Source organism: Neolamprologus brichardi, chromosome 9 (genome assembly GCF_056152115.1).
Source record: "Neolamprologus brichardi isolate AB-2024 chromosome 9, ASM5615211v1, whole genome shotgun sequence".
Classification (NCBI taxonomy): Eukaryota; Metazoa; Chordata; class Actinopteri; order Cichliformes; family Cichlidae; genus Neolamprologus; species Neolamprologus brichardi.
The window spans coordinates 38,291,559-38,317,466 of record NC_142112.1 but is presented as its reverse complement, the minus strand read 5'-3'; the positions used below and the strand labels follow the sequence as shown (position 1 = coordinate 38,317,466).

Below are 25,908 nucleotides of genomic sequence, written 5' to 3'. Positions count from 1 at the left end.
CAACGGGTGAAGTGTCTTGCCCAAGGACACAACGACCGAGACTGTCGGAGTCGGGCTCGAACCGACAACCTTCCAATTACAAGACGAACGCCCAACTCTTGAGCCACGATCGCCCCTAACACAGAACCTGAAACAAGAACCTGTGTAGCATGTATGTGTTGGACTGTGAAGGCTTGACATGCAGATGATGATGATGTTCAAAGTTATGAAAGGCAAAGGAAAAAAAGGCCAAATTTAAAATTAGGAGCTGTCAAGAAAAAGCTTTTGAAAATGGGCTGGCGTCGGTTGTGGAGACTGTAATAATTACTGACCAATTACAGCCTGGTGGGTCAATACAGCAGGTTTCACTGCAGTGTGATGACTCACGCTGGTTTGTGTAAATATTTAGGACTATTGCGTCCTATCTGCTGCATTAAACTGTAAAGCTTTATTAATTTCTCCATCATTTACCAGCTACAAACCACAATTTCTGCCTTTGTTGTTAACCTGTAACGGCTCGTCCTGTAAACTCAGGCAGCAAATCAACTTTAATAAATGCAGATGATAGCAGTCATGTTGAAATGCATTAGTTGCCATTATCTACGTTGCCTAAGTGTTTTTTCGTTTGTTGTGGATGATTTTTAAACTCCAGTATCGTCTTTTGTGCAGTAGAAGCGCTCGCAGCTGCGTTATGTAAACCTTATGTAACTGGATCGTTTATTTCCACGTGTCCTTAATGAATTACCATCACCAGCGCTCACCAAATGTTGGGGAGTAAGGCGATAACACATGCAGGCGATGAGTCAGCGGCAGCCGCTACTCAAAAGCATCCCAGCTGTGGTGGCAGCGGCCCAGCGGGGGCGGCGCCGGCCAGGCCGGGTCACCGCGGTGGTCGGTTTGATTCCCCAGATAGCTTCTGCACAGCGGCGGTCTTTACTGTGACTCAGCTCGAAGCTCCTCTGTGACTCAGAACTTTGTTCAACCAGAGCTTTGCTGATGGCGTGGTGGTCGTGACTCCGCTAACGCCACGCTCGCCTGCATGCATCATAACTCCTCCACTTCTGCAGGTAACAAACCCACAGGTGTGACACGTCTTCAACTTCTGAACACGGTTTGGTTCTTCGGTTTAAAAGTGAACAATCGACATTTTTTGACATGAATGAATTATTTTGGGCATTGTGACAGAACTTATCCTCCAGTTGTTGAACATTTGCACAAGACAGTCTGTTTCACTCTAATCTGTGGATCGTGCCGTCATATATCCTCCAAATATCTGCTGACCTCCATCTGAGCCCAGAAAGGACCCAAAGATTTTGCCTTTTCTTGAGGACAAATTGTATGTCTAGAAAAAAAACCATTGGGCCCAGGCACCTGCTCTGGTAACTCTTTGTTAACCAACTGAAAGTGGCCTCATTTCTTTATTTATGTATTTATTTATTCTGTTTTTGGGCATACAAACAGCTGGTATGTGCAGACATGGATGGATGACGTTAGGATTAAAAACTGGTATAAAATGTAAAGTTTGCTCTTTCAACACATTTTTTTTTATTTGATTTTATTTGATTTGATTGATTAGCATTCAAATATCTCAATGAAGACAGAACAAAGATCTACCACAAAGCAAGAAAGCATGAGACAAGGCTAATCTAAAGGTATTGGCTGAAGCATTTGCTTATTACGCTTTAACAAAAGATCTTTTTGCATGCAGCTCCTGTACACAGGGCTCGAAGCAAAGAATAAAACAAAGCAAAGCAAAAACAAACAAAAAAACTTTCCACCTTAGATAAGTAACTACATCAAAGCAAAACAGTCAAGAGTTTTATTATTTTTGCTCTTTTCATTCTTGATTTATATATTTTTCTAATACTCTATTTTTAAACAAGGAAAATGAACTCCACCTTTTTAAATCACTGTCATAACTATTCCACAGGTTAACTCCTCTAACAGAAACACATCTCTGCTTTATATTTGTCCTTATCTTGTTTTTTTTAAAGAAATCTGTTCCCCTTAAGTCATATTGACTCTCTCTGACTTTAAACAGCTTCTGAGTACTGGGGCAAAGCAAGTTATTTTGTGCTTCATACATTATCTGTGCCATTTTATATTCAACTAAATCATAAAATTTTAGGGTATTCAGATTAATAAACAAAATGTTAGTTTGATTGGTTTATAATTCTTACAGCTCTTTTTTGTAACTTGAAAATAGGAAGAGTGTTTGTTTTACATGCATGAGCCCATATCTCCAGACAGTAAGTCATATATGGAAGCAACAGAGTACAGTAAAGTGTGTGTAATGATTTTTTATTCAGGACATGCTTTGTTTTATAGAGAATATCGATGGTTTTTGACATTTTTGTTCTCACATGGTTTATATGAGACTTCAAGCTCAGCTTATCATCAATTATCACTCCAAGAAATTAATTCCATTCACCCTGATTTTAGATACATTTTCATTTGTCTGGTGCCAAAAATAATCAATTTTGTTTTCTTTATATTTAATGATAACTTAATTACATCAAACCAGTTTTTTAATATATTTAAGTCCTTTTCCGCTGCAGTCAGAAGCTGTTAGGTTGTAATGGAGACCCAGCGAGGCTGCGTCTCACAGCCAGGTCGTCTTAAATCCATCACGTGACTCGGACGTGGCGATGTGTCCGTTGGCTCCAGAGAATTAAATCTTGTCTTTTAAATAACTGGTTGTTGTGCACCGTGTTTTATCTGTTCACCGATCATTTTGTGCGTGTTTAGTGAAAACATTAATATGAATCAGCAACATTCTGACTGTGGATCTGAGCTGTGTGGAAATACTTGTGTGTCTCTATTGTGATCTCAAGTGATCTGTCACTCTGCATCAGTCTGTCAGCTTGTAGCTGCTGGCATTGTTCTGAATGAATTATTGTTCAGATGACTAATATACTGTAGAGCATAAAATACAGAAGACTGTGAATGTTGTCCTTGAATTGACGACAGCTGGTCTCGTTGGTGTTAGCTGCATAGTTACATTTCACGTCTCAGCTCATCCCTACACATGTACGCACATGCTGTGTCGATGCGACCTGCAGCTATTGTGATTGGCCCGTTCAACAGCGTCGATTCCTCCTGTGCATGTCCAGATACTTCTTTGAATTTACGCGTCAGGATTTAATAATAATAGTCATAGCATTATTATAAGGACACATAGAGCATCCGTACCAGCATAAATGCTCTCCACAGTGTTTGCTACTTATACAGGTTATTTCTCAGGCTCTACAGGAAGTCTAAATCAGGCCTTCTTCTCTTCTTCTTCTTGTCCTTAGCGGGCGACCAGCGGCGGTGGTCTGCCGCGCAACCAGTACGCTGCTGTAGGCGCCGCAGGTTCTCTTGCTTGACCAACGATTATCTTCCACGCTTTTCGATCTAAGACGATGGTTCTTCCTGCTCGAGGTCAAGTCGAAGGGCCTTCAAATCACCCTGGATTTGTTTCATCCATGTTTTCTTTGGTGCATTTCGATGCACCCTCCAATCGGTGGGGCGGGTCAACCAGAGTAGGCCATGGGGGTAGCGGCTCAGGTCCGTTCGACAAATGTGGCCAAACCAACGGAGTCGGCGGCGCTGGATTAGGTCGCCGATCGTCGGTTGGCTGCCGCAGCTGGTGAGGATGGTGTCATTCGAATGACGGTCGCGAAGGGAAACGCCGAGAACGCATCTAAGGCAACGCATTTGGAAAACTTCGAGCTTGCTCAGGTCGTATTTGAGCATTGTCCACGTCTCTGCGCCGTAAAGTAGAATGGGCAGGATCAGGGTTCGGTAAAGGCGGATCTTTGTCGCCAATGAGAGGTTGTTCTTCAGGCCTTAATCCTGGAAAGTACTTGGCTGCGAACACAGACGGCTGGAAACCCGACAGAAGTCCGCTGCTTGCATGTGTAGTTGATGCATTATAATGTAAATTCTCAGTGGACAAGTCGGTGCAATCACAAAAAACTCTGTCTGATAATGTCGTGTACGTGTCAGTGACCCAAGCGGACCCTAGTGTAGTGGGCCTTTAACCTTAGAGGTTAAAGGCCCCACCATCATGTGACTCGGTCACATGATGGTGGGTCAAGGCGTGAGTTGGGGTTGAATTGCCTAGGATCTGAAGACCGCCTTATATGTGGCTGATGGTTGTGACACCTCACACGCTCGTGGTTGTCGGCTGTCTAATCAAACTTCTAATGTTTCTGTGTGTGGTGTCTGCAGCTTTGCTCTCTGATTTATTGCTTTGATTGCAAACCTCTTCTGTCTGATTGCATAATAAAGGCAACAAAGTAACTTTGTTCAGTTCTGAGTCACTTTACCTAAAATCTGAATGAATTGTTTTTGAGTTTTGCATGATTAGTCTCCGGCGTGCCTCGTTTCATCATCAGTGATATGAAGGGATATGTTAAGGTTTCTGTACCTCTGACCTTTTCTAATCATCTGGTCTCAGCGTCTGTCCCACTGTAAGCTGCAGCTGCAGCAGCCTTCCCTCCACTGACCAGCACGCCACCCATGGGACTGCTGCACATCAGCGGTTGTTGTGACCGCGTGGGCGGCGATGAATGTGTCGGGATATGAATGTGGAATATCAATTACGATGAACTCCTTCCTGGCGCTATCTGCCCCGTCTCTGCGGCGACACGTGTGGGCGGGTCCCAATCGCACGACCATAACAAGCCTTCGGTCGTAAACACTGACGAGGAAACAGCGTTTTTTTGGTTTCTTGTTTTTTGCACAGAATTAACAGAAAGACGGACGGAAAGATGGCAGAGACACACAGACGGTGTTTTTGAATCCTCTGAACTGTCTCAGCTTTCAAAATGTCCCTACACCTACTTTCTGCACAAACCAGTGGTGTTAGATTTCCCAAAATCACACATTTCAGAGAAACAGTAGTTACAGTTACATAACCGCCCACCCCCGATCACATCATGATTGGCACCTCCAAAGTCCTCAAAACAAAAACCTGAACATCCACAAAAAATATTAATATGTAAAAATGTCTGCTGATAATAAGTGAAACAGCTTTTAAGAGTCACGTTATGTTTCTGTCTGTGCTGCAGGAAGTGTCCGGACGGGTTTGTCTGTCTGAAGGCGGGAAGAAACCCCAACTATGGCTACACCAGCTTCGACACCTTTGGGTGGGCCTTCCTGTCCCTGTTTCGTCTGATGACACAAGACTACTGGGAAAACCTCTACCACCAGGTAAGCCTCATGTCATGGGCTGGGTCATGTGACCCAGTGTTTGAGTTTTATGTATTTTTGTATCCATGTTTGATCGAGTTCATTTCTAGGTGGCTATTTAGTCCTTTATTTCTTGTTTCTGTCACCTCCCCCTGTCCTCAGTCTCCCTGATTCGTGCGTCTACCTGTCATGTTTCATGTCTGTGTGGTTATGTTAAGTTCATGTCAGGATTTATCTTCATGTCTCTGGGTTTCCTGTTTTATTTTGAAAGAGTCTGGTGTTCTTTGTTCACTGCATTTAGGTTTACTCTCCCCTGTAATTATGTTTCATTCTAGTCAGCTGTGTCCTCATGTGTCTCCACTTCCCCTGATCACCTCATGTGTGTATTTAGTCCTCAGTCTTGCTGTGTTCAGGGTCGTCTGCGTTCTCACCTCCATGTTTTCACGGTCAGTCTTTGCAGTGATCATCATAGTCTCTGAGTCTTCTTAGTTTGTCACAGTATTTGTTTCCCCAGTTTAGTTATAGTCTAGTTTAGTCACGCTATCCCTGCTGTGTTTGTGCACTTTGTCTTCAGCCATAATAAAGGCTCGCTTTCTGTTAAGTTCACTCCCGTCTACTCACTTGTGTACACACCTGGGTCCATCACACACACCACCGCACGGCCTGTCTCCACAGACCGTGACACCTCATGACCAATCGATCAGTTAAAGTCAGAGAAAACATGATTTAAGTTTCTAAAGTGTCTCTTCTTCCAGTGTCTAATCTAGACTGTTCTCATCCTGACATTATGTCATTCTGACACAAGTTTGGCGTCAGACTCTCGACTCAGGGCTGAGGTTAAAGGCGGGGCCAGGACCACTGTCCCTTATCCAGAATTTGATTGGCCCTCTCACATTTGTGACGTCATGTCAGTGCAGCCATGGGCAGAAACTGCAGGCAGGATAAAAATGCATAAAAAGAATTTTCTGTGAAACTCTTTGTTGTCCTCAGTGCATCACTGTAACTGTGTTTAATAAAACTACATGCAGTGAGTCTTTACTTTGACCACTCTGTGAAATGAAGCGTGTTTCTTGTTGTAACCAGCTGGTTTCATTAGCCGTGTTGCTTCACTTTTAATGTTGCACTTCAGTCAGTATCGATTTTATTCCCGCCATGACGTTTTCCACGTGTGCGTCTTCAGACGCTGCGTTCGGCCGGTAAGACCTACATGGTGTTTTTCGTGGTGGTGATTTTCCTGGGCTCCTTCTACCTGGTCAACCTCATCTTGGCCGTCGTCGCCATGGCGTACGAGGAGCAGAACCAGGCGACCATCGCCGAGGCCTGCCAGAAAGAGCGGGAGTTTCAGCAAGCTATGGAGATACTGAAGAAAGAGCAGCAGGTAACTGGTGTGGAGGTCAGAAACTGCCAAAATATCGAATAAATTAATTCAATTTTATTTATACAGCCGCAAATCACAACAACAGTCGCCTCGAGGCGCTTTACATTGTCAGGTCGACCCAACAATAATACAGAGAAGATCATATGAGGATTAACAAATAAATATTGAGAAAATAGGCAGCAAAGGTTTTGCCTTGTGGGGATGTTTGTTTGTATTGTTTTCCTTTTTTTTTTTTTTTTTTTGTATAATACTTTTCAATTTCCAGCATTTTTTAATGGAAATTAAAATGTAAATTACTCACTGGAAAAGTTGGCTGTTTTAATCATTTGCATGATTAATCATACATACAAAATGAAAATGTCAGTGTTTTTACTTTTATATATGTATTTATATTCCGTAGTTTGTGCAAAAATAATAACAATAATCATCATAATAAGTTTAGTAAAATACCAGGGAAAATCAATTTAATTTTAAAAGCAAAAGTGTTTTTTTTAAACTGAGACGATTCATAAACCAAATAGGAGATAAAATAATATCCTTAAGAATATGAATATTTACAAATAAACACACAAGTGAAAGCAAATATCAGTTGTTAACCCTTTAAAGCCGGTCAGAGCAGGCACGCTCTGTTTTGCGTAACTACTTTTAAATCCCGGTAGCTCTGCAACCACGTAAGCTAGCGCAATGATGTTTTTTGCATATGAAACCGGAGGAGTTGTACTTACATCTTATGCCATCAGCTTGTCCTCGGTCACAGTTTCCTTCCACATATAGCTTTGCAAAAACTGCATAAAAAGCACTTGCAGCAACAAAAACATAAAATTCCAGAAACACGCTTTGCCGATCCGATCAGCTGTTCATAACACTTCCTACGCTGGAATAGACGTCAGCACGAACTTTTGCATGTCCGCCATGACCTGTAGTTTTTTACCATCAGGGCCTCATGAGCCTATACTGGTGTTTTTAAAAGTTATGTTTGACTTTATGACTTTCTGTGTGGTTTCTGGGATGCTTAGGACTCATATTGCACTGCTGGAAATAGTTTATTTTGATGCATATGCTGCTTTTTTGCAAATTTGCATTATAATATTTATTTTCATTTTTCCTGCAGTATATAAAAATTGGTGTATTTCAAAAATAAAACTATGAAGACACTCAAAATAAATTTCCTGTGGTGGGAAACTATTTTGTGCAACTTTTTTGTATTTACAGTTTTGAGGGATAAGCCTCTTAAATTTCTCTAACTAGAAATATATGTTAAAAAACAAAAACGATTTTCAATTTTTTTTGTAGTTTATTGCACTTTTTTGCAATTTATGTAATTACTATGCACTTAATGCAGACATATTATTAAAATCTGGGCTATAATGGTTGTATTGATGTATAGCAACTTGAAATGCTCCCAAAAATGGCTCCACAGCATGTAAACATATAATATAAGCTCTGGCGGACTTGGTTCTATGGTAGGTCTTAAAGGGTTAATAAATCAGTGATATCTTTTTTTAATATTGCTCTTTTAAGAGTCACATTAATGGATTATTTTTATTTTTGCAGTTTTGGTCCTCTGTATAGGAATTCTAAGTAAAATAAATGATATAAATCCAACTCAGTTACTGCTGTGAACTAATGAGTGTTTAAATTTCACCTTCTGTCCTTTCTTCTCATTTATGAATGAAAATGTATTAATATATGAGTATTAATTATTCATTCTTTCGTCAGGGTGCCACCCAGAAAGCTACCGACTCTGACTCGTTGATGTCACCAGACCTCTCTCCTTTCGGCCCACCAATGGACAGCTTTGAGGAGCGAAGGCGGAGCCATGCGCTGATGGGCGTGGGCGACGTGGAGGCGAACCTGTCCGAGGAGAAGCTTCTGCAGGTGGACCTGACTGATGGTGGAAAGGTCAGTGGAGAAAGATCTGATTTAATATTGTTTACCTTCGGTGCCAATCTTTACTTTACTCCCCCTTCCTCCTCCAGCCGCTCCACCCACTCCTCGCACGCTCCTTTTCCACAAGGACGCGGAGAAGCAGTCAGGTCTCCTCCATCTTCAACTTCCGACTGAGGAGCCGAGGGTCGGAGGGAGAGATGGCTGATGACGAGTACAGCGTACCGGGCGACGTGGTGGAGGGCGTCGGTGGTCGAACCTACAGCGGAGGAACCTTCAGCGGCATCCTGCCCCAACCGTGGCCCAAACGGAGGCCGAGCACCTACAGCACGGCCAGCCGCAGCTCCCAGGTGAGCGTAGCAGCTCAGCATTTTTATCTCTCAGATTATTGTAGCTCTTCCCAGAACGTTGATTCTGTTCATCTGGGCGAAATGTTTTCGGAAAATTCCAATTTCTTTTCCTCACAAACTGTAAATGTATCGCTACAAACCGAGAGATTCTTCTGTTTCTTGGAGTTTTTTCTTTACGATATTTTGTCCCTCCTGTGGCACTGTACTTATGCTTCGGTGATTTTTGTGTTTCCAGGTTTTTTATCCAACTCTAAACATCAACGGGAAGCTGTTTGTTGCCATGGACCAGAACGGGGTTTCCCCGCCGCCACTGCAGGGGCAGCTGCCTGCTTGCACCATGGAGAAGGTCAAGGAGGAGAGTGTGAGTTCCGTGTCCTGACTGTGTGTGTGTTCGCTGCAGTGGAAACAATGGTGCCGCCTGCAGCCATCCAACACTCAGACATGTGAATTATGAATCAGCGCTTTGCATAACTCCACTCTGATATCACGGGTTAAACACACACACACACACACACACACACACACTCATATCAACCATCTCAGATAACAGTGCCATGGTATTCCCCCCATCTGCTCATACACGTGGGCGCACACACACACACACACACACACACACTGTTGGCACAGGACTATTTCCACACACTCTGAACTTTGTGTGCAGTTACAGACATCATTGAAGAGCTAACTGATATAGATTCATTCAGACTGTGTTCACCTCACACAGGGATAAATATTTCACCAGGAGCCAATCAGGTGTCAGAAAGTCCAAATTTGGGCAAAACTGTTGGAGTGTGGACGAAGCTGAGGTTTTGATAGGTTGTGACATTTGTCAAATGAAGCAAAAGTGCCTTCAAACCTCATACTGTAGAGCAAAAATGTCTGGATACACAGAGCTGTCACTAGAAGACACTTTTGAATCGTTAACATTTGCAGTTTGACAGAAGCTTTCTTTGGTTTCTGGTGCCAGAAGTCACCAACACGGTAAATGAACTGTATCGCACAGATAGCAGCTAGCTAGCACTCGCTGACATCCAAATAAAATAGAGCTCACACCACAAACGTTCTGAAGAGACAGCTGAAAGGAGGAGCCAGGAAAAAGCTGCAGTTCCTCTAATGTCCACTTGAAGCTCCGTCCAAAAGTGAATCAGTTCCCAGTGACTCCCATATTAACATTCCCAACTTTATAGCAAAAATAAACATGTTTATAGCCTGGTACAGCTGTGAGGGGGGAGCTGGGTTGCCTGTTTAAATTGCAGTGAGGCTCAATGTTTGTGTTAGTTGGGATGTCTCTGACAGGTGGCTAGCTGTCTGCTAGGCTCAAACTCAGCTAACTCAGTGTCTGAACTGGACCTCTGGACCATGTTTGGAGCCTTTGGAGCATTTTTAATGAGCACTGGCTCATGACTCAGCATGTGGTTAACAAGCTAAAGTCTACAAACGAAAGGTCGATGTCAAGCTAGCTATGTCCACATGTTTTTACCCCAGTAAACTGTCCAGACTGTCAACACTGACGTCTATTGATGAGCCACAAGATCGAATGTACAATTATACTGAAGCCAGAATCACTAACTCAGCATTAGACAGTATTCGTATCTAACTACACACATGCACACACTGTGCTGATGCCACGAGTAACTCATGTACCGTTTTCACTTGAAATCCTAAAATAGGCTCATTCTCGTTGCTTCCTGCGCTGCACGTATTTTTTCACCAAGGCTGTTGACATCCGGCAGTCAGCTGTGCGCCTGGAAACATGCAGTACATAGATGTATCGGGTCATGTCCAGTCAAGGTGATAATCAGATCACACTCGTACTGCATGACTCACTGACCAAACACATGCAGAAGAGGTGAGAAAGTCCGCCTGTGCAGATGTGTTATCCATAAACAGGTGTTTACGTGATGCTTTGCACTTCTTTTTTGGCTAAATGGGGACAAATGACATCACATACCCAGCATGAATACCTGCACAGAAAGTAAGTAGTCCAAGTGCTGTTCACAAATCATATTTGGACAGGGTTCTGTCTGATACACTAGGATGGTGTGTACTTTAGTTTTTGTCTGTGTAGGAACCCTGCACACCATCAGCCATCCGTAACCCCGTGTTGAGATCCCTTCCCAGGTGATTCAACCCCAACTTACACTGAGACCCATGTGACCTCAGTGCTGATGATATGGTTGATCAGCAACTTGCAGCATCGCCTCCATGACAATCTGGTTAGAAGTTAACCCTTTAACCTGCTTCTGATGCCTTAACCCTTTAAGACCTACCATAGAACCAAGTCCGCCAGAGCTTATATTATATTTTTACATGCTGTGGAGCCATTTTTGGGAGCATTTCAAGTTGCTATACATCAATACAACCATTACAGCCTAAATTTTAATAATATGTCTACATTAAGTGCATAGTAATTACATAAATTGCAAAAAAGTGCAATAAACTACAAAAAAATTGAAAATCGTTTTTGTTTTTTTAACATATATTTCTAGTTAGAGAAATTTAAGAGGCTTATCCCTCAAAACTGTAAATACAAAAAAGTTGCACAAAATAGTTTCCCACCACAGGAAATTTATTTTGAGTGTCTTCATAGTTTTATTTTTGAAATACACCAATTTTTATACACTGCAGGAAAAACGAAAATAAATATTATAATTCAAATTTGCAAAAAAGCAGCATATGCATCAAAATAAACTATTTCCAGCAGTGCAATATGAGTCCTAAGCATCCCAGAAACCACACAGAAAGTCATAAAGTCAAAGATAACTTTTAAAAACACCAGTATAGGCTCATGAGGCCCTGATGGTAAAAAACTACATTTCCGCAAAATGACGTCACTTCCGGTTTCGGGCAGGTCATGGTGGACATGCGATAGTTCACGCTGTTGGACGTAGGAAGTGTTACAAACAGCTGATCGGATCGGCAAAGCGTGTTTCTGGAATATTATGTTTTTGTTGCTGCAAGTGCTTTTTATGCAGTTTTTGCAAAGTTATATGTGGAAGGAAACTGTGACCGAGGACAAGCTGATGGCATAAGATGTAAGTACAACTCCTCCGGTTTCATATGCAAAAAAAATTATTGCGCTAGTTTATGTGGTTGCAGAGCTACCGGGATTTAAAAATAGTTACACAAAACGGAGCGTGCCCGCTCTGACCGGTTTAAAGGGTTAAATAAGTGGTACTCTCCATCAGCTCTTAGAACTGAAAGGATGAATGAGTGGTGGGACATCTTCAAGATCCTAAAAATGTAGTCCCGTTTCCTCCAACTGAAGTGTTTAAGAACTCTGAACGTTTTATTCAACACAACTTCTGGAAAAAAAAAAAGTCAGAGTAAATAAGTAAGTAATATAAATTTATTTGTAAAGCACTTTTCACAGGTAAAAATCAGAAAGTGTTTTACAAAAAAGAAAATGAAAAATGAAAAGAATGGAAATACAACAAATAACAATGTAAAACAGTAAAATACAACAAATTAATTAAAAGCTTGCCCATAAAAATGTCTTCAGCTGCTTTTTAAAACAATCACACTGCCTAAAAGGCCCGATCACCACGAGTTTTCAATCGAGTGGGGCCACCAACAATCTCTGACCTGATGACCTTAGAGCTGGGGAAGAACAATGTGGTTTCAGCAGGTCTGATATATACTGGGGGGGCTTGACCATGTAGGGCCCTAAAGGTTAAAACTAAAACTTTAAATTGAAACCTAAAACTTACAGGTAACCAGTGACGGGAGGCCAAAACGGGAGTGATAAGAGATCTTCAGAGAAGCAGAGGTTGATTGTTGCACTGAGCACTCACAATGCCGTAAATGACCAAAGCGAGTAACAGGAAGCTCGGCTTTCTAACTGAAGTCTGTAAGCTTGTCTTGTGAATTATGTGGTGTTGCTACAATGACCAGCAAACGCTCACTGTTAAACACTGAAGGGACTCATGTGAATCCTGCCTCTGCAGCACTGAGTGCAGAGCTGCTTCCACATAGATGTTTGTTTAGAAGCTGGATTTTGGTTACTTGTTGTTGTCGTTAAAGGAAAAGTAAGGCAATTTATTTGTTTGTTAATGTTTATTTAACCATGTGTAACAATATGTGGACGTCACATTTTGGGTTATTTAGACCAAAATACTCAATTTTGCTCTACAAGGGCCTGATATCCACTTACGAGGACATCAAACTGCTACTGTTCTATCAAAAGTTTTAAACGAATATTATACTGCTTCTGTTCTATCAAAATTTAAACAAATATCCTCATATGAGGCTCTTATTTTTCTTAAAAACAAAAATAAGGTAAAAAAAAATCTGGTAATTCTTCGTTCTTACATTCATCGGGCCCCAATCAGCCCAAATATCAAAGAGAAATTAAAAATGCTGCCGTGGAAGAGTTCGGGTCTTAGGAGGTTAAACACAATGTGAAAATCTTGAGAGCAAAATAACTTTTCAGGAGAGTCCTCGGCTAAGATGGCATGTTTTATAAAGGTAGAAACTGGATCTCCAGGACCAACACAACCATGGGAAAAACATGTGAATGTGACATAGAGAGGTTCTGACAGGGTTCAAGCCCCAAGCTTCTTGTTAGTGGTAACCACTGATCCACCTGTGTGGTAACCATCCACCTGTTATAACCCTGAATATAAAGGAATGAACCTGTCTGGATAACTAGATCTTAATCACCAGAAATGTGAAATTACTGGCTTGAATGGTAAACTCATGGAGTCAAAAAATGGAGTTACAAATTAAATATAAACATTTTTTTGTTTCGGAGCGCTGATTTTTTGATGATTCCTTTAGTCCTGATTCTCTGAATATCAACACCGTTCCTGGTTCTTGAAAAGATATGAGTTACTGACTTTCATCTCGAGTTTGTAAGGGCAAGAATGGTTTTTCAGTGTCTTTGTCTTGCAGCACACTTGAAACAGCAGCTTTCAGACACTTCTGTCAATTTAACGTTACCTCGGTTCCATCTTCACTCTCACAGCAGAGCCTTATAAAACCTGTGGCAGCTGAAAGGCAGCGAGCTCCACGCCATTAGGGAATGCATTTATTTTAATACTTGTTTACAGTGGTGTCTTTTCCCCGTCGGGCAGTGGGTTTAGAGTATCATCAGGACGAACACAGCAGCTCCACGCCTGGAGGTGTTCAGTCACCTCCACCTGCTCATAACCTGCTTCCAGACCTTCACTGTTACACAACAAGGAGGAGGAAGAGGAGAAGAACAGGGCAAAGCAGTTAAATACACTCAGAGTTCGCTTTATTAGGCAGACCTGTAGGCTTGAGTTCGGTGTAGGGGAACTGTTCTGCCAGGAAGTTTAGTTTTATGATGCTGTGCAGCTTCATGATGAAACACACTGTTACTTTGTTTATTGTGTGTTATGTTTTAAATAAAGACACATACAAGAAGAGCAGTTATTTACAATATGTGATACCAATATTTCATCTTTTTTGTAAATGCGATAACTCAAGAATGAAGCAACCTAGCAGTTTCAAATGGAAACCACAGGTACATCTGCCAAAAATCACAGTGACCTCAACCGCAAGGTCAGAGGTCAAGTATTCTTAAAATCTTAATTCAGAACCAGCAACACTCCCAGATAACAAAGTGGTTCATCCCAAGACAAAAGCGTCCACTCCCAAACTAAGCAACGTCATGCATGATGTGCAATGCAGTGAGGAGTGGTTGGGATATAGGATCACCCAAAGGACCACAGATACATGACACAGCATAGTAGGGTCCACATAGACACCTAAAAGAGAGGAGACACTCTTGAGGAGACAGATGTTCACATTTTAAATTGAGATGATATGAGAGCAGAGTAAAGGAGGCCATCTATGTCCACCTGGGTTGACCAAGCAGGTGGTGGCCTACAACATCAATCATCAACCACCTGCAACACAGTCCTGAGATCCTTTACCAGGTGATTTAACCCTTTAAACCGGTCGGAGCGGGCACGCTCTGTTTTGCGTAACTATTTTAAAATCCCGGTAGCTCTGCAACCACGTGAGCTAGCGCAATCATTTTTTTTGCATATGAAACCGGAGGAGTTGTACTTACATCTTATGCCATCAGCTTGTCCTCGGTCACAGTTTCCTTCCACATATAACTTTGCAAAAACTGCATAAAAAGCACTTCCAGCAAAAAAAACATAATATTCCAGAAACACGCTTTGCCGATCCGATCAGCTGTTCATAACACTTCCTACGTCCATCAGCGCGAACTATCGCATGTCCTCCATGTCCTGCCCGAAACCGGAAGTGACGTCATTTTCGCGGAAATGTAGTTTTTACCATCAGGGCCTCATGAGCCTATACTGGTGTTTTTAAAAGTTATCTTTGACTTCATGACTTTCTGTGTGGTTTCTGGGATGCTTAGGACTCATATTGCACTGCTGGAAATAGTTTATTTTGATGCATATGCTGCTTTTTTGCAAATTTGCACTATAATATTTATTTTTGTTTTTCCTGCAGTTTATAAAAATTGGTGTATTTCAAAAATAAAACTATGAAGACACTCAAAATAAATTTCCTGTGGTGGGAAACTATTTTGTGCAACTTTTTTGTATTTACAGTTTTGAGGGATAAGCCTCTTAAATTTCTCTAACTAGAAATATATGTTAAAAAAACAAAAACGATTTTCAATTTTTTTGTAGTTTATTGCACTTTTTTACAATTTATGTAATTACTATGCACTTAAAGCAGACATATTATTAAAATTTAGGCTGTAATGGTTGTATTGATGTATAGCAACTTGAAATGCTCCCAAAAATGGCTCCACAGCATGTAAACATATAATATAAGCTCTGGCGGACTTGGTTCTATGGTAGGTCTTAAAGGGTTAAGCACCATCCATTCCTCGACCTAAGTGATGGCCTGTTGGGACTTCTGTGTGACAGCCCTGACCAAGGTTAATAACTTAGACTCTTCTTTAGCTTTTGGAACTGATGAAGCCAGAGCTGGAACCTCTTCAGGAGCCTGAAAGAAGTTGACCATCGACTGGAGCACTTTAGACGACTCATAGAAGGAATAAAAGTTTAATTCTAAGTAAATATTGATGTTTAACCTTTTACCTGGACTTTTCTTTTTTTGGTTGTGTGATGTGACTTAAAGCCTTAGTGCACTTTTAAGGCTTAGCTAGCATTGGGCCGCTGTGAGCGTTTAATCGTTGAACTCGGGTACAAAGGAAACTGAAAAGGTTTATTGGAGTCTATGAGGAGTGACTTACCTCTGGAGCCAGCCTAAAGTGGCTGCTAATGAGAAAGTTCTGAAGCATCTGCAAACAGTTAGTCGAATTCAGTTTTATTTCTGTAGTGCCAAATCTCAACAGTCACCTCCAACAGCATCAGCACATGTTGGTAATCTCACCTTTTCTGTCTGGTTTCTGCTGCTGCCGGGCGAAGTTCCCCTCCATCACAATTAAAACTGAAATCTCCTGCAGTGTGTAGAAAAAGTTACTTCTTGATAAACTGAATGTAAACTGCAGGGGTTGTGTGGGAGCTCAGAGCAGCTCCGAGTTCAGTTTATAGTTTCATGCTTTGAAATGAAGTATTTCTGCTTCTCTTGTCCATCCATCCATAAACCTGTTGTCCTGCTGCTCAGACTGATGCAGAGACGAGTGGGAGGAGGAGGAGGGGACGAGAACTCACTTATTTGCCATGGAAATGTCCCCATGGCAACCCACAGCAGCCAGCGGAAGCTTAAATGGCTGTGTGTGTGTGTGTGTGTGTTTCCCTGGTGCTTCCCTGCCTGGCACACAGACAGGATGTAGGCGGTGTTGTGGGCGGCGACCTTCAGGCCTGTGCGTCACGCTTCATTGGAAGAACACTTAGCAGGAAGCGTTATGTAATGACACCTGAGCAAATGAGGTTCACGCAGGTCTGTGTGAGGGCCGAGGAGTCCGGAGCTCGCCAGGGACCGCTGTCAGGCCTTTGCAAGGCGAGCAGCTGAGCACCGTTCAAACCTAAACAACTTTATTTAAAAGGCAGTTTTGCAGCAGCAAAAGGTCTTTGTGAGCTGCAGCAGTTTTCCTCGTGTCAGCTGAGCCGTACTGCGGCGACAACCAGATAAATGGTAAATGGCCTGTATTTGTATAGTGTTTTTCTAGTCCCTAAGGACCCCAAAGCGCTTTATACAACCAGTCATCCACCCACTGGTGATGGCAGCTACATTGTAGCCACAGCCACCCTGGGGCGCACTGACAGAGGCGAGGCTGCCGGACACTGGCGCCACCGGGCCCTCTGACCACCACCAGTAGGCAACGGGTGAAGTGTCTTGCCCAAGGACACAACGACCGAGACTGTCCAAGCCGGGGCTCGAACTGGCGACCTTCCGATTACAAGACGAACTCCCAACGATCTGTTCTGTAGTTTTTAAGCAGGTGTAACTCGAGCAATCAGACCTGCTCTTATATCATTTTCCATTTGTATTCATGTAAAGCTTCTATAATTAAATTATAGAATTATAGAAGCTGTTGGTAAAATGATAATTTAATTTAAAATTTACCATTTTAAATGAAATTATCATTTGATTTCTTGAATAGGACATCTCACAATGTGAAATACACAAATAACTGTACCAACAGATCCAATATTGGGTGAAAAATAATCCAACCAAACTCAGCAGGTCACACGAACCTTTGAAATTAAAGTTTCTATTAAACATCACGTGCTGTGGAGAGTCCTCTCCATCGAGAGCAAAGTTCTGACATCCAGGAGAACCTTCAGCTGTCTGAAAGGTTGGATCTGAAATTACCTTCCACTAGCTTTGCTCGCTAAAATGATTGGGTCAAAAGACGACTAACGAGAACACAACTGTGACATCTGCTTGCATGAATGACCGGAATGAGAGTTTAAAAAGGACACATGATTAGTGTAGAGAGGACTTTCTGAACTGTTGGGCGAGGATCTTAGTGAGTAGGCAGTAAGGAGGCTCTGATGGCTAATCCAACGCTTGGATTTTGGTAGGACTGTTAGAAGTACAGCTTACTCAGAAAATGTGCTGCAAATTTAAAGACAGAAAAGTACTGAAGGACTTTGTCTTAAAAACCTGCTCGGATGAGTTTATTCTTTGAGGAAAACTTTAAGTCCTCATTAGATCTGACACAAATCAGTCCTGGATGGCTCTGCAACAACAACTTGCTTGTTATTTCCTGTTATATGGTCTTGAAGGCTGTTATGGGCACTTTAAAGACACTTCAAACACAAACTTTGTGAGTTCAATTCACGCAGCTCGTCTAATCTAGTGCAGTTCTTACAACCTTATCAGCAAGATTTCCTGTACTGTCCAGGAGGAGAGCACTCTTGCTCTGTAAATTGTAGGGCTTTTATTGTGAAGGGTAATAACAGGAGGATGCATATATTACACATGTGTATGGATGCAGCACTGACAGCTCCTCATGTTTTAGTTTCTGTTCTGTGGAGCTGAAAAACGCTATCAAAGCCTCACAGGCTGACATGTGGCCACGTGTCATTTTAGTTTCATATTTCTTGACATTTATCTGAGTTTTACTCGATGTAGCACCAACGCGTTCCTCCTGAGATGTTCCCAGACCTGATGGAACATCCTTTATAATCCGCCTGCTCTCTTTCCAGTCAGGAATGGCTTCCATGAGCCACGATGATCACTACCAAGAGCTCGGGATAATCAACAAGGGTTGCAGCAAATTAATGTTGAGCGCCAGTTGATTACTTAGTATAATTTAAACTTTTAATTTGAGAGGCAGCAGCTGAAGTCAGGCTTTAAGAGGAGAGTCGAGTGGGTGTTTTAGAAGTTCAACCCTCGTGAAGCTCATCTGATACATGAAAGTGAGGATGAACGAGATGAACAGCAGCGGCACGCTGATTTCTCTGATTCGTTGAACACCAGTCATCACCTGCTTCTCTGTTGCCGTGGTGATAGACTGAATGCACTCACACACACACACACACAAAGAAATCACAGCACTACGTTTGACCCATTTGACCCGACACAAATGTGTGTTTATGTGATGTTATCACAATGGTAACGGAAGAGTCCAAGGCAGCTCATACTCACGAATGAGTGATGAGTGTGACAGCAGGCTCAGTCAACTGAGGATGTCTTTAAAACATATCTTGGAGGAGCTGGTAGAGATCTTTGAGATTGCTTCTCAATCCCAGACCAACTCCATGATTGTTACAATGGGACTCTGTGTGGGGTAATGCCATCTCTTATTCTCTGGTTGCATCTAAAGATGTAAAGTAATCAGGATGACTTCCATCTTTTTAGGTTCCCACGTCCACCACAGAGCTCAGCACGATGCTACTTCCTCGGCCTTCGTCCATGCAGGACTCGGAGCGCAGGGGCAGGGCAATGAGTGCTGCCAGCTACCTCACCGACGTCATGGAAGGTGAGCCACGCTAATTTGAATGCAGGGCACACACACTAAATATGATGTGAGTCGTTATAAACCAAGGAATTCAGTATATTTAACCCTACAATAGCAAAAACACGTGGGAGTCCTCATCAGCTTCTACAAGGGTTTAAGCTTCTCAGATGAGAATTGAAACATCTTCATTACCTTCATTAAGAAGTCCAGCTCCCATCAGTTTAGCTACCAGCATGCCTCCATCCTGGGGCCTCCACATGGTTACGGTGTGGAGAGCAGCAGCAGGTTTCTTAGGCTACGTCCACATGTACACGGGTATTTTTGAAAACGGAGATTTTCCATTTTCGTTTTAAAAAATAATCCCGTCCACACGTAAAGGCAGAAATGAAGGAAAACGCTGCTAGGAACATGCCAAAGCAGCAGGTGGCGCTATATTCCTAACCGTGTAGAAATGTTGGCCAATCAGAAGTCTAGAAGCCTCGGTGGGAAAAAGTAAACAAAGCTGGGGCATAGAAGCAGAACCGAGTGGTATGTGTGGAGGGACAGTAACTGTGTGTGTCTATGTAAGCATTTAAACACTACAGAGAGAACAAGTAACAGTATTGTAGAAATTCATTTCACCAAAACAATAACAGCACAGTGTGACGTCAAAAAAGGCGCACACCTTTGACGCTGCATTTTCTGCGTTTTCTCCGTTTTTCTCGTCCACACGTAAATGCACAAACTGAGTTTTCAAAAATCTCCACCCTGGCCGGAGTTTTTAAAAATCTCTGTTTTCAGTGACCGAAAACGCCGTTTACGTGTGGACGAAAGGTGCAAACGCATAGAAAAATCTGCGTTTTCAAAAATACCCGGGTACGTGTGGACATAGCCTTAGCTTCTTAGCAGACACCAAAGTCAGGGTTGCAAAGTGGCTTGCAGATGTGGCTAAAATAGCTTAAACTGAGTTTAAACTTTAGCTGATGTTCTGTTGAGCTTTCTGAATTAACGCTCCACCGTTTGTTCTTTTAGAGGGAATAATTCAGCTGCTATAATTCACTGACTGAGTTTAATTTTAACGTCTGTTTTCATGCCCTTGTTTTTGCATCTGCAATCGACTTTGCAAACCGCTTTGATTCCATCTCCTTGTTTCATGCCGTACTGTATCTGACTTAATGTGATAGCGGTTGCATTTATATGACAGTGTTAGTGCAGAACAGATGGCAAAGAAGGGAAATGACACACAGCGAATGACCAGGGGCGGAGTTGAATCCCGGCTGCTGCCTCGGTACATGGATGTGCTCTATCAGGTAGAAAAAATACAGATCAAAACAACTTATTGATTCTACACGTGCAGTTTTTATGCCCCGGTGACCAGAGACATCAATACTAAGTCTTTATCCACGTTCATTTAGATGGGGACTTCCTAATATTATCCCAAATACCCGCTCAGCTGAGGCTGAGTGCTGAGACTTCTTTATTTATTTAGCAGACTTTGATAGCAGCGAAACAAAGTGAAGCTAATCTTAATCATTCTTAAACTAATCCCACCAGGATTAAAGGGATTTCCTTTCTTTCCAGAAGCTTCTGTTTCACTTCATTTCTAGCAAAAGGCAGAGCGATTTAAAACAGGCTCATTACCTGCATCAGCTCCAGCATCCTTTCACATTTCATGTGTTTGCGCGTGTGTGTCAATATGGGACTGTAACCTTGCCTGACTTTGTGTCTCAATATGTGTGTGTTTGTGTGTGATTGTGTAACCACGTATTCGTCTGAATTATAACGCTTTTGTGGGTGCGAGAGAGGAGCGTGTGTGTAGCTGTGTCTGAGTTTGCTTCAAAGACTGTGTGTGTGTCTGTGTGTGTGTGTGTGTGTGTCTGCCCTAGTCAACCCCAGGGGAACACGGGCTTTGTTTGCGCCAGGGACTTGGGAAAAGGGAGAGAGACACAGAGAGAGAATGATAGAAACAGCGAGGGAGAGAGTGTTATCCTGGTCACCCTCATTAACCGTGAGATCATTCCAACTTCCTGTGTGTGTGTTTGTCCGTGTGTGTGTGTGATATCGGTGTGTTGCATTTCTGGATTCATATCAAATCTGCACTCGTGTGTGTTCTGAGCGTGCGATAGGTCTGCTGAGTCACAGTCGCTCCCCTCGGCAGTCGCTGCTCTTACAGAACAGATCATTATACAGGAAAATACAAAATCCCACTGCTGTCCTCCCGGCATCCATCTGCACAGCCTTCATCCCTCCGTCCCTGCTCCTCTCCCCTCTTTGATTTATTCATGTCATTTTTAAAATTATCATCTGTTTCCCAGGAGACTTTCCTTCAATTTAAAATAAGCTTTATGAATTTATTTTGCATGGTTTAACTTGAGCTCTTCTTTGGATTAGAAAAAATAAAAACAGCACCACGATCCAAAATGTTCGTACCAGTTCAGATTAACTGAGCCATCAGCAGGTGGCGTTGGAAAAAAAGTGCAAAAATAAAATAGAAATATTAAAATAAATCGAAACATAAATTGCAATTTTATAAATATTTACTTCAATTTACTTCTGCTATGATTTTCTCATAATTACAAAATATTCAAAGTATGTCTGGTAATAGTTGGGAAACCTACGCGGGAGGCAGTCGTAGGGCATTTTCATAACAGAAAAACAATTTTGTTAAAACACTGTAACCAAATCAATGTTACACCCACTCCGAGTGTCTCAGCTTAAAGAATAAACAATCAGTTCAGCATCATTTTAATAAACTGCATGAAGATGATGTCGGTGATGAAGAACAGAGACGTTCGTAAATGGTCTGGTTCTTATAGAGCGCTTTTCTACTCTACTGGAGTACTCGAAGCGCTCTATACAACACGCCACATTCACAGAAGCACTATTATCTATACGGTGAGTGCTTTCTAACTATCTTTCATACGCATTCATACTCCACTGGATGCATCAGAGGCTACGTTCCAATTTTTTGATCAATTCCAATTTTTTGATCAAATCCGATTTTTTGTCTGCTCGTTCACACTACAAATAAAATGCGACAGCAAACGCGCTCTAGTGTGAACGCTCAAAGCGGCCGCATGCGCAAAAGAAGACGTCACACACAACGCGCTCTGTTCAGACCCAGAGCAACAGTATTGTTTGACTGATGGCGTTAATATAAAGACTTCGGACTTCACGTTTCCCAATTTTTGCTTTAAGTTATTTTGTTATTTACATAATAATGTAAATAACCTAATAATGATCCTTATTGCTGTTTTAGAGGAGCGCTGCTTCAAAGGATAGTTGCAGATTTCTGTCAGAATCTGCAGATTATACAAATAAAATGTTCACGTTTCTCCAACATTGTCTTCCCAACAGTTTCACTGGATGGCCAGGAAGCGTTCGCGATGTCTTATCGGGCGCTGATAATTGACGTCTGTCTTGTGTCGGTGACGTAAAAGACGGATTTAATGCGACGTGACCATCAAACAGCAGTCGCTTTCTAAAACATCAGATATGTATCAGATTCAGTACCACATACGAAAGTGACCCAGATCGGATTTGAAAATATTGGATTTGTGCCGTTCACACTGTCACACCATGATGGATATGGGTCACATAGGGTCAGAAAAATCGGATTTGATGCGCTTTCGCCTGCAGTGTGAACGTAGCGAGAGAGTAAGACGGATATTTGGCAATCTTCCGATCAGCAGCTGACCTGCTCTACCTCCTGAACTACAGCCACCTCGTACCTGAGGAGTTTCTGATGGTTCAAGTTCGGCTCAACTTTAGTTGGCTGCTCAAAACAAGTTATATCATATGGAAAGTTTTTACTTAATACGAGGTTCATTTTTCAGCCGTGACTCTTTCTCTGATCACATGTTAACTGTAAATGTAGCTTAAAGCTGTGAAACAATAACAGAGTTCACGTTTGATGTATCAGTTTGGAGATTCCCAACATTCAGACAACTTTGGGTCCTGAAGAAGGTTTTCATGAACCTTGAAGGGCCTGGATAATTTTATCTGATGTCACGATCGGAAATGGTGATGAAGAAGTGCAAAGAGAGCATCTATTGGTCCTCGCTCAGCTCATGTAAATGTCTCTATAAGGGGAGTGCGACTCCTCTCTCTGCTGCCGTCGGTCATCACACCAGAGGACACCTTGTAAACATGTAGGAGTACTCCAGCCCTGTGACTTTTCACAGTCTGCATTTTCGAGGCTCCGTCACTGAACGAGACGCTTTTTTACTTTAAATAAAAAGCTGCAAATCCGCCAGTGCTTTTTTTCATAACGTGCCTTCACTGTTTGTTTTACTGATCTTCTGATTAATTAGTTCATGTGTTCAGGACTGTTTGCCACACAGCACAAGTATTTCTGTTATCGTTGTTGTTATCGACCAACAGAACTACAGCTAATGCAGTCTGATCCTCTGCTCCACAAGTATTTATATAGAAAGAGCTTCAGATTGTAACACAACAGATACATGTATCAGTCCAAAATTCCTTTTAGACCCGTCTTTGTTCCTATTAATAATCACATTCATCCATTGATTGGTATTCTTCTCACCTTGCCTCCATCCTGCTGTATCCGAATCATCTCTTGACTTAAATCACTTCTGTTCTTGTTTCAATCGAGCACAATGTTAGATCAGAGTCAAAGTCGGCAACAATCCCAGCAGATCAGCTGATCTTAAAGATAATTTGAGCAAATTTTAAGCCAAATCTCGTCTTTTAGGCTCACTATGTATTAATTTGTCATCTGTTTCAGTCATCATTACACCTGGAAAATCACACACAGGTATCTTTGCACCTTTAGCCTGTTCCACAATCAGCTTTGCAACTTATCTCCTTCCCAGCTTCTCAGTCGTTCAGTTTCCAACTTACCCAGTGTAACTTTGTTCATGCAGAAGGAAACCTCCTGACCAGATTTTGTTTCCTGTGCAGAACTGGAGGAGTCCCATAAGAAGTGTCACCCCTGCTGGTACACGTTTGCCCACCGTTACCTGGTTTGGGAGTGCTGCCCTATGTGGCTGAAGGTGAAGCAGCTGGTGAAGATCATGGTGATGGACCCCTTCCTGGACCTCGCCATCACCGTCTGCATCGTCCTCAACACGCTCTTCATGGCCATGGAGCACTACCCCATGACTGATGAGTTCAACGGCATGCTCACCATCGGGAACCTGGTAGGAACAATGGATGAATGGATGCGTGGATGCAGTAAAGCGTGGTTATTGGTGGAGATATGTGGGCGAGAGACACATAGACACAGGTGCACCGTTCACCCAAAGCAATCACAGGAATACAGAAGCAAACAAGATCAGATATTTGCAGAACAATCAGCTCAAAAACTGCTGCTTAACAAAGACTCACAAACTGAAGCTACATAACAGATGGGGAAACCCCATAAAGGTAAAGGGGGAAACCACAGGGACCATAAAGAAGCCCCATTTCCCCCTGCGCTTATAGCAGATGGTTTATTTTGCCCTTGAGGCCTCTTTATTTATAGCCAGCCCCACCCTCTGCCTCCTCTTTTAATAAAGCAGGAACGAGTGGAGCAGCAGACAGGTAACTCAAAAGAGAGAAAAAGTAATTAACGCAGCTCATGAAAGATGAAACATCGTGAACCAATTGCTTGAGCAACATTAAATGATTATTTGCAGCCCTGTCATGTTTAAATGTGTTTGTCTGAGCTCAATTAAACTGGATCCGAAACCCACGCTGTTATCTAATCCTCCATTTAGCAGCTATACATTTAAATGTTTCCTTAATGTTTAACTAATAGTTTTAACAGGTTATCCACACTTTAACCTTCAAGAACCTACTAGGACTAACCCCTGAAGTGGTTCCTGGTTATAGAACAATTACTGTGTGTTCATGAGGATGGTCTGTCTGTGGAGGTATTGTTTGAAAAACCTGGAAATGATTCTATTGGTCGTCTTTATGGATATACTATGGTATCAGAACTCGTCATTAAGAATAAAGGGGAGGAAATCTGTAATTCAAATTTAAATCCATACTTTAGGTTCTGTCATTTTAGTTCATTTTAGCTTTTACATCATTCAAATCTTTGTACTGTTTAGCTCAACGTGTTTATCTGCAGTGTTGGCTTCAAGTTTCAGCTGTTAATCATAGTTTAGCTATTTGACTGCTGCTGTGTCTTTACCAACCGGCTGGTGAGTGGTTACCATGGTTGCGTGTCGATTGTCTGTAAACATTCCCCGTTTATTCTCTGAGCTGTCATAAAATTTGAAAATGTGCGATACAGTACAAACCGCAAACGAAAAACGTTTACCTTCAGAATAAAAGTTGTGCCTTATCGCTTCAACCAACACATTTCAAAAGATGCAGCTTTTACTTTGAAGGCGAATGTTGTTTCTGATTTCATCACACTTTTCACAGTTTCACTATCTTTCGTGTAGCAGACAGGTGCAGACAAGTTGATGCTAGTGATGTGCGATACCACTGATTTGCTTTCCGATTCGATACCAAGTAATATTCAGGGTGGTATCGACGATACTGATCCGATGCCGATACTTTGTACAAAAACTTTTTTTTTTACTGTATCTTTTATTGTATCTCAAATTATAGATTCATAATGATTACAGGACGTCAGATTACTTGTTCTTATCACTTAATAATGCAGAATTATCATACAGAAAACTGAAGTTGTGTGGCATTTGAGCATATTGCCTGCCTGCAGCACTAAAGGACTCCTCGAGAGACGTCTGTCTCGCCCTGGCAGCACCTGTCCCTCTCCTCGTCTTCAGTTTGCATCAACATACGCTCGTCATATTCTTTGATATGATTTACTCTGAGGTGTTTGACGAGGTAAATGGTGTTGCCAGAACACC

General features: G+C 42.1%; 1 protein-coding gene across 1 annotated transcript in view; it reads left to right on the top strand.

Annotated features, from left to right (window-relative positions):
• The window catches only part of LOC102799570 (sodium channel protein type 3 subunit alpha-like), a 281,657-nt gene that overhangs the window by 146,904 nt on the left and 108,845 nt on the right, over positions 1–25,908 (top strand). The window contains exons 10-16 of the mRNA XM_087846568.1: positions 5,037–5,178; positions 6,338–6,535; positions 8,255–8,437; positions 8,515–8,772; positions 9,008–9,133; positions 19,000–19,120; positions 24,002–24,240. Of these exons, the coding sequence (XP_087702694.1) occupies positions 5,037–5,178; positions 6,338–6,535; positions 8,255–8,437; positions 8,515–8,772; positions 9,008–9,133; positions 19,000–19,120; positions 24,002–24,240 (1,267 nt within the window). The remainder of the gene's footprint in view (positions 1–5,036; positions 5,179–6,337; positions 6,536–8,254; positions 8,438–8,514; positions 8,773–9,007; positions 9,134–18,999; positions 19,121–24,001; positions 24,241–25,908) is intronic.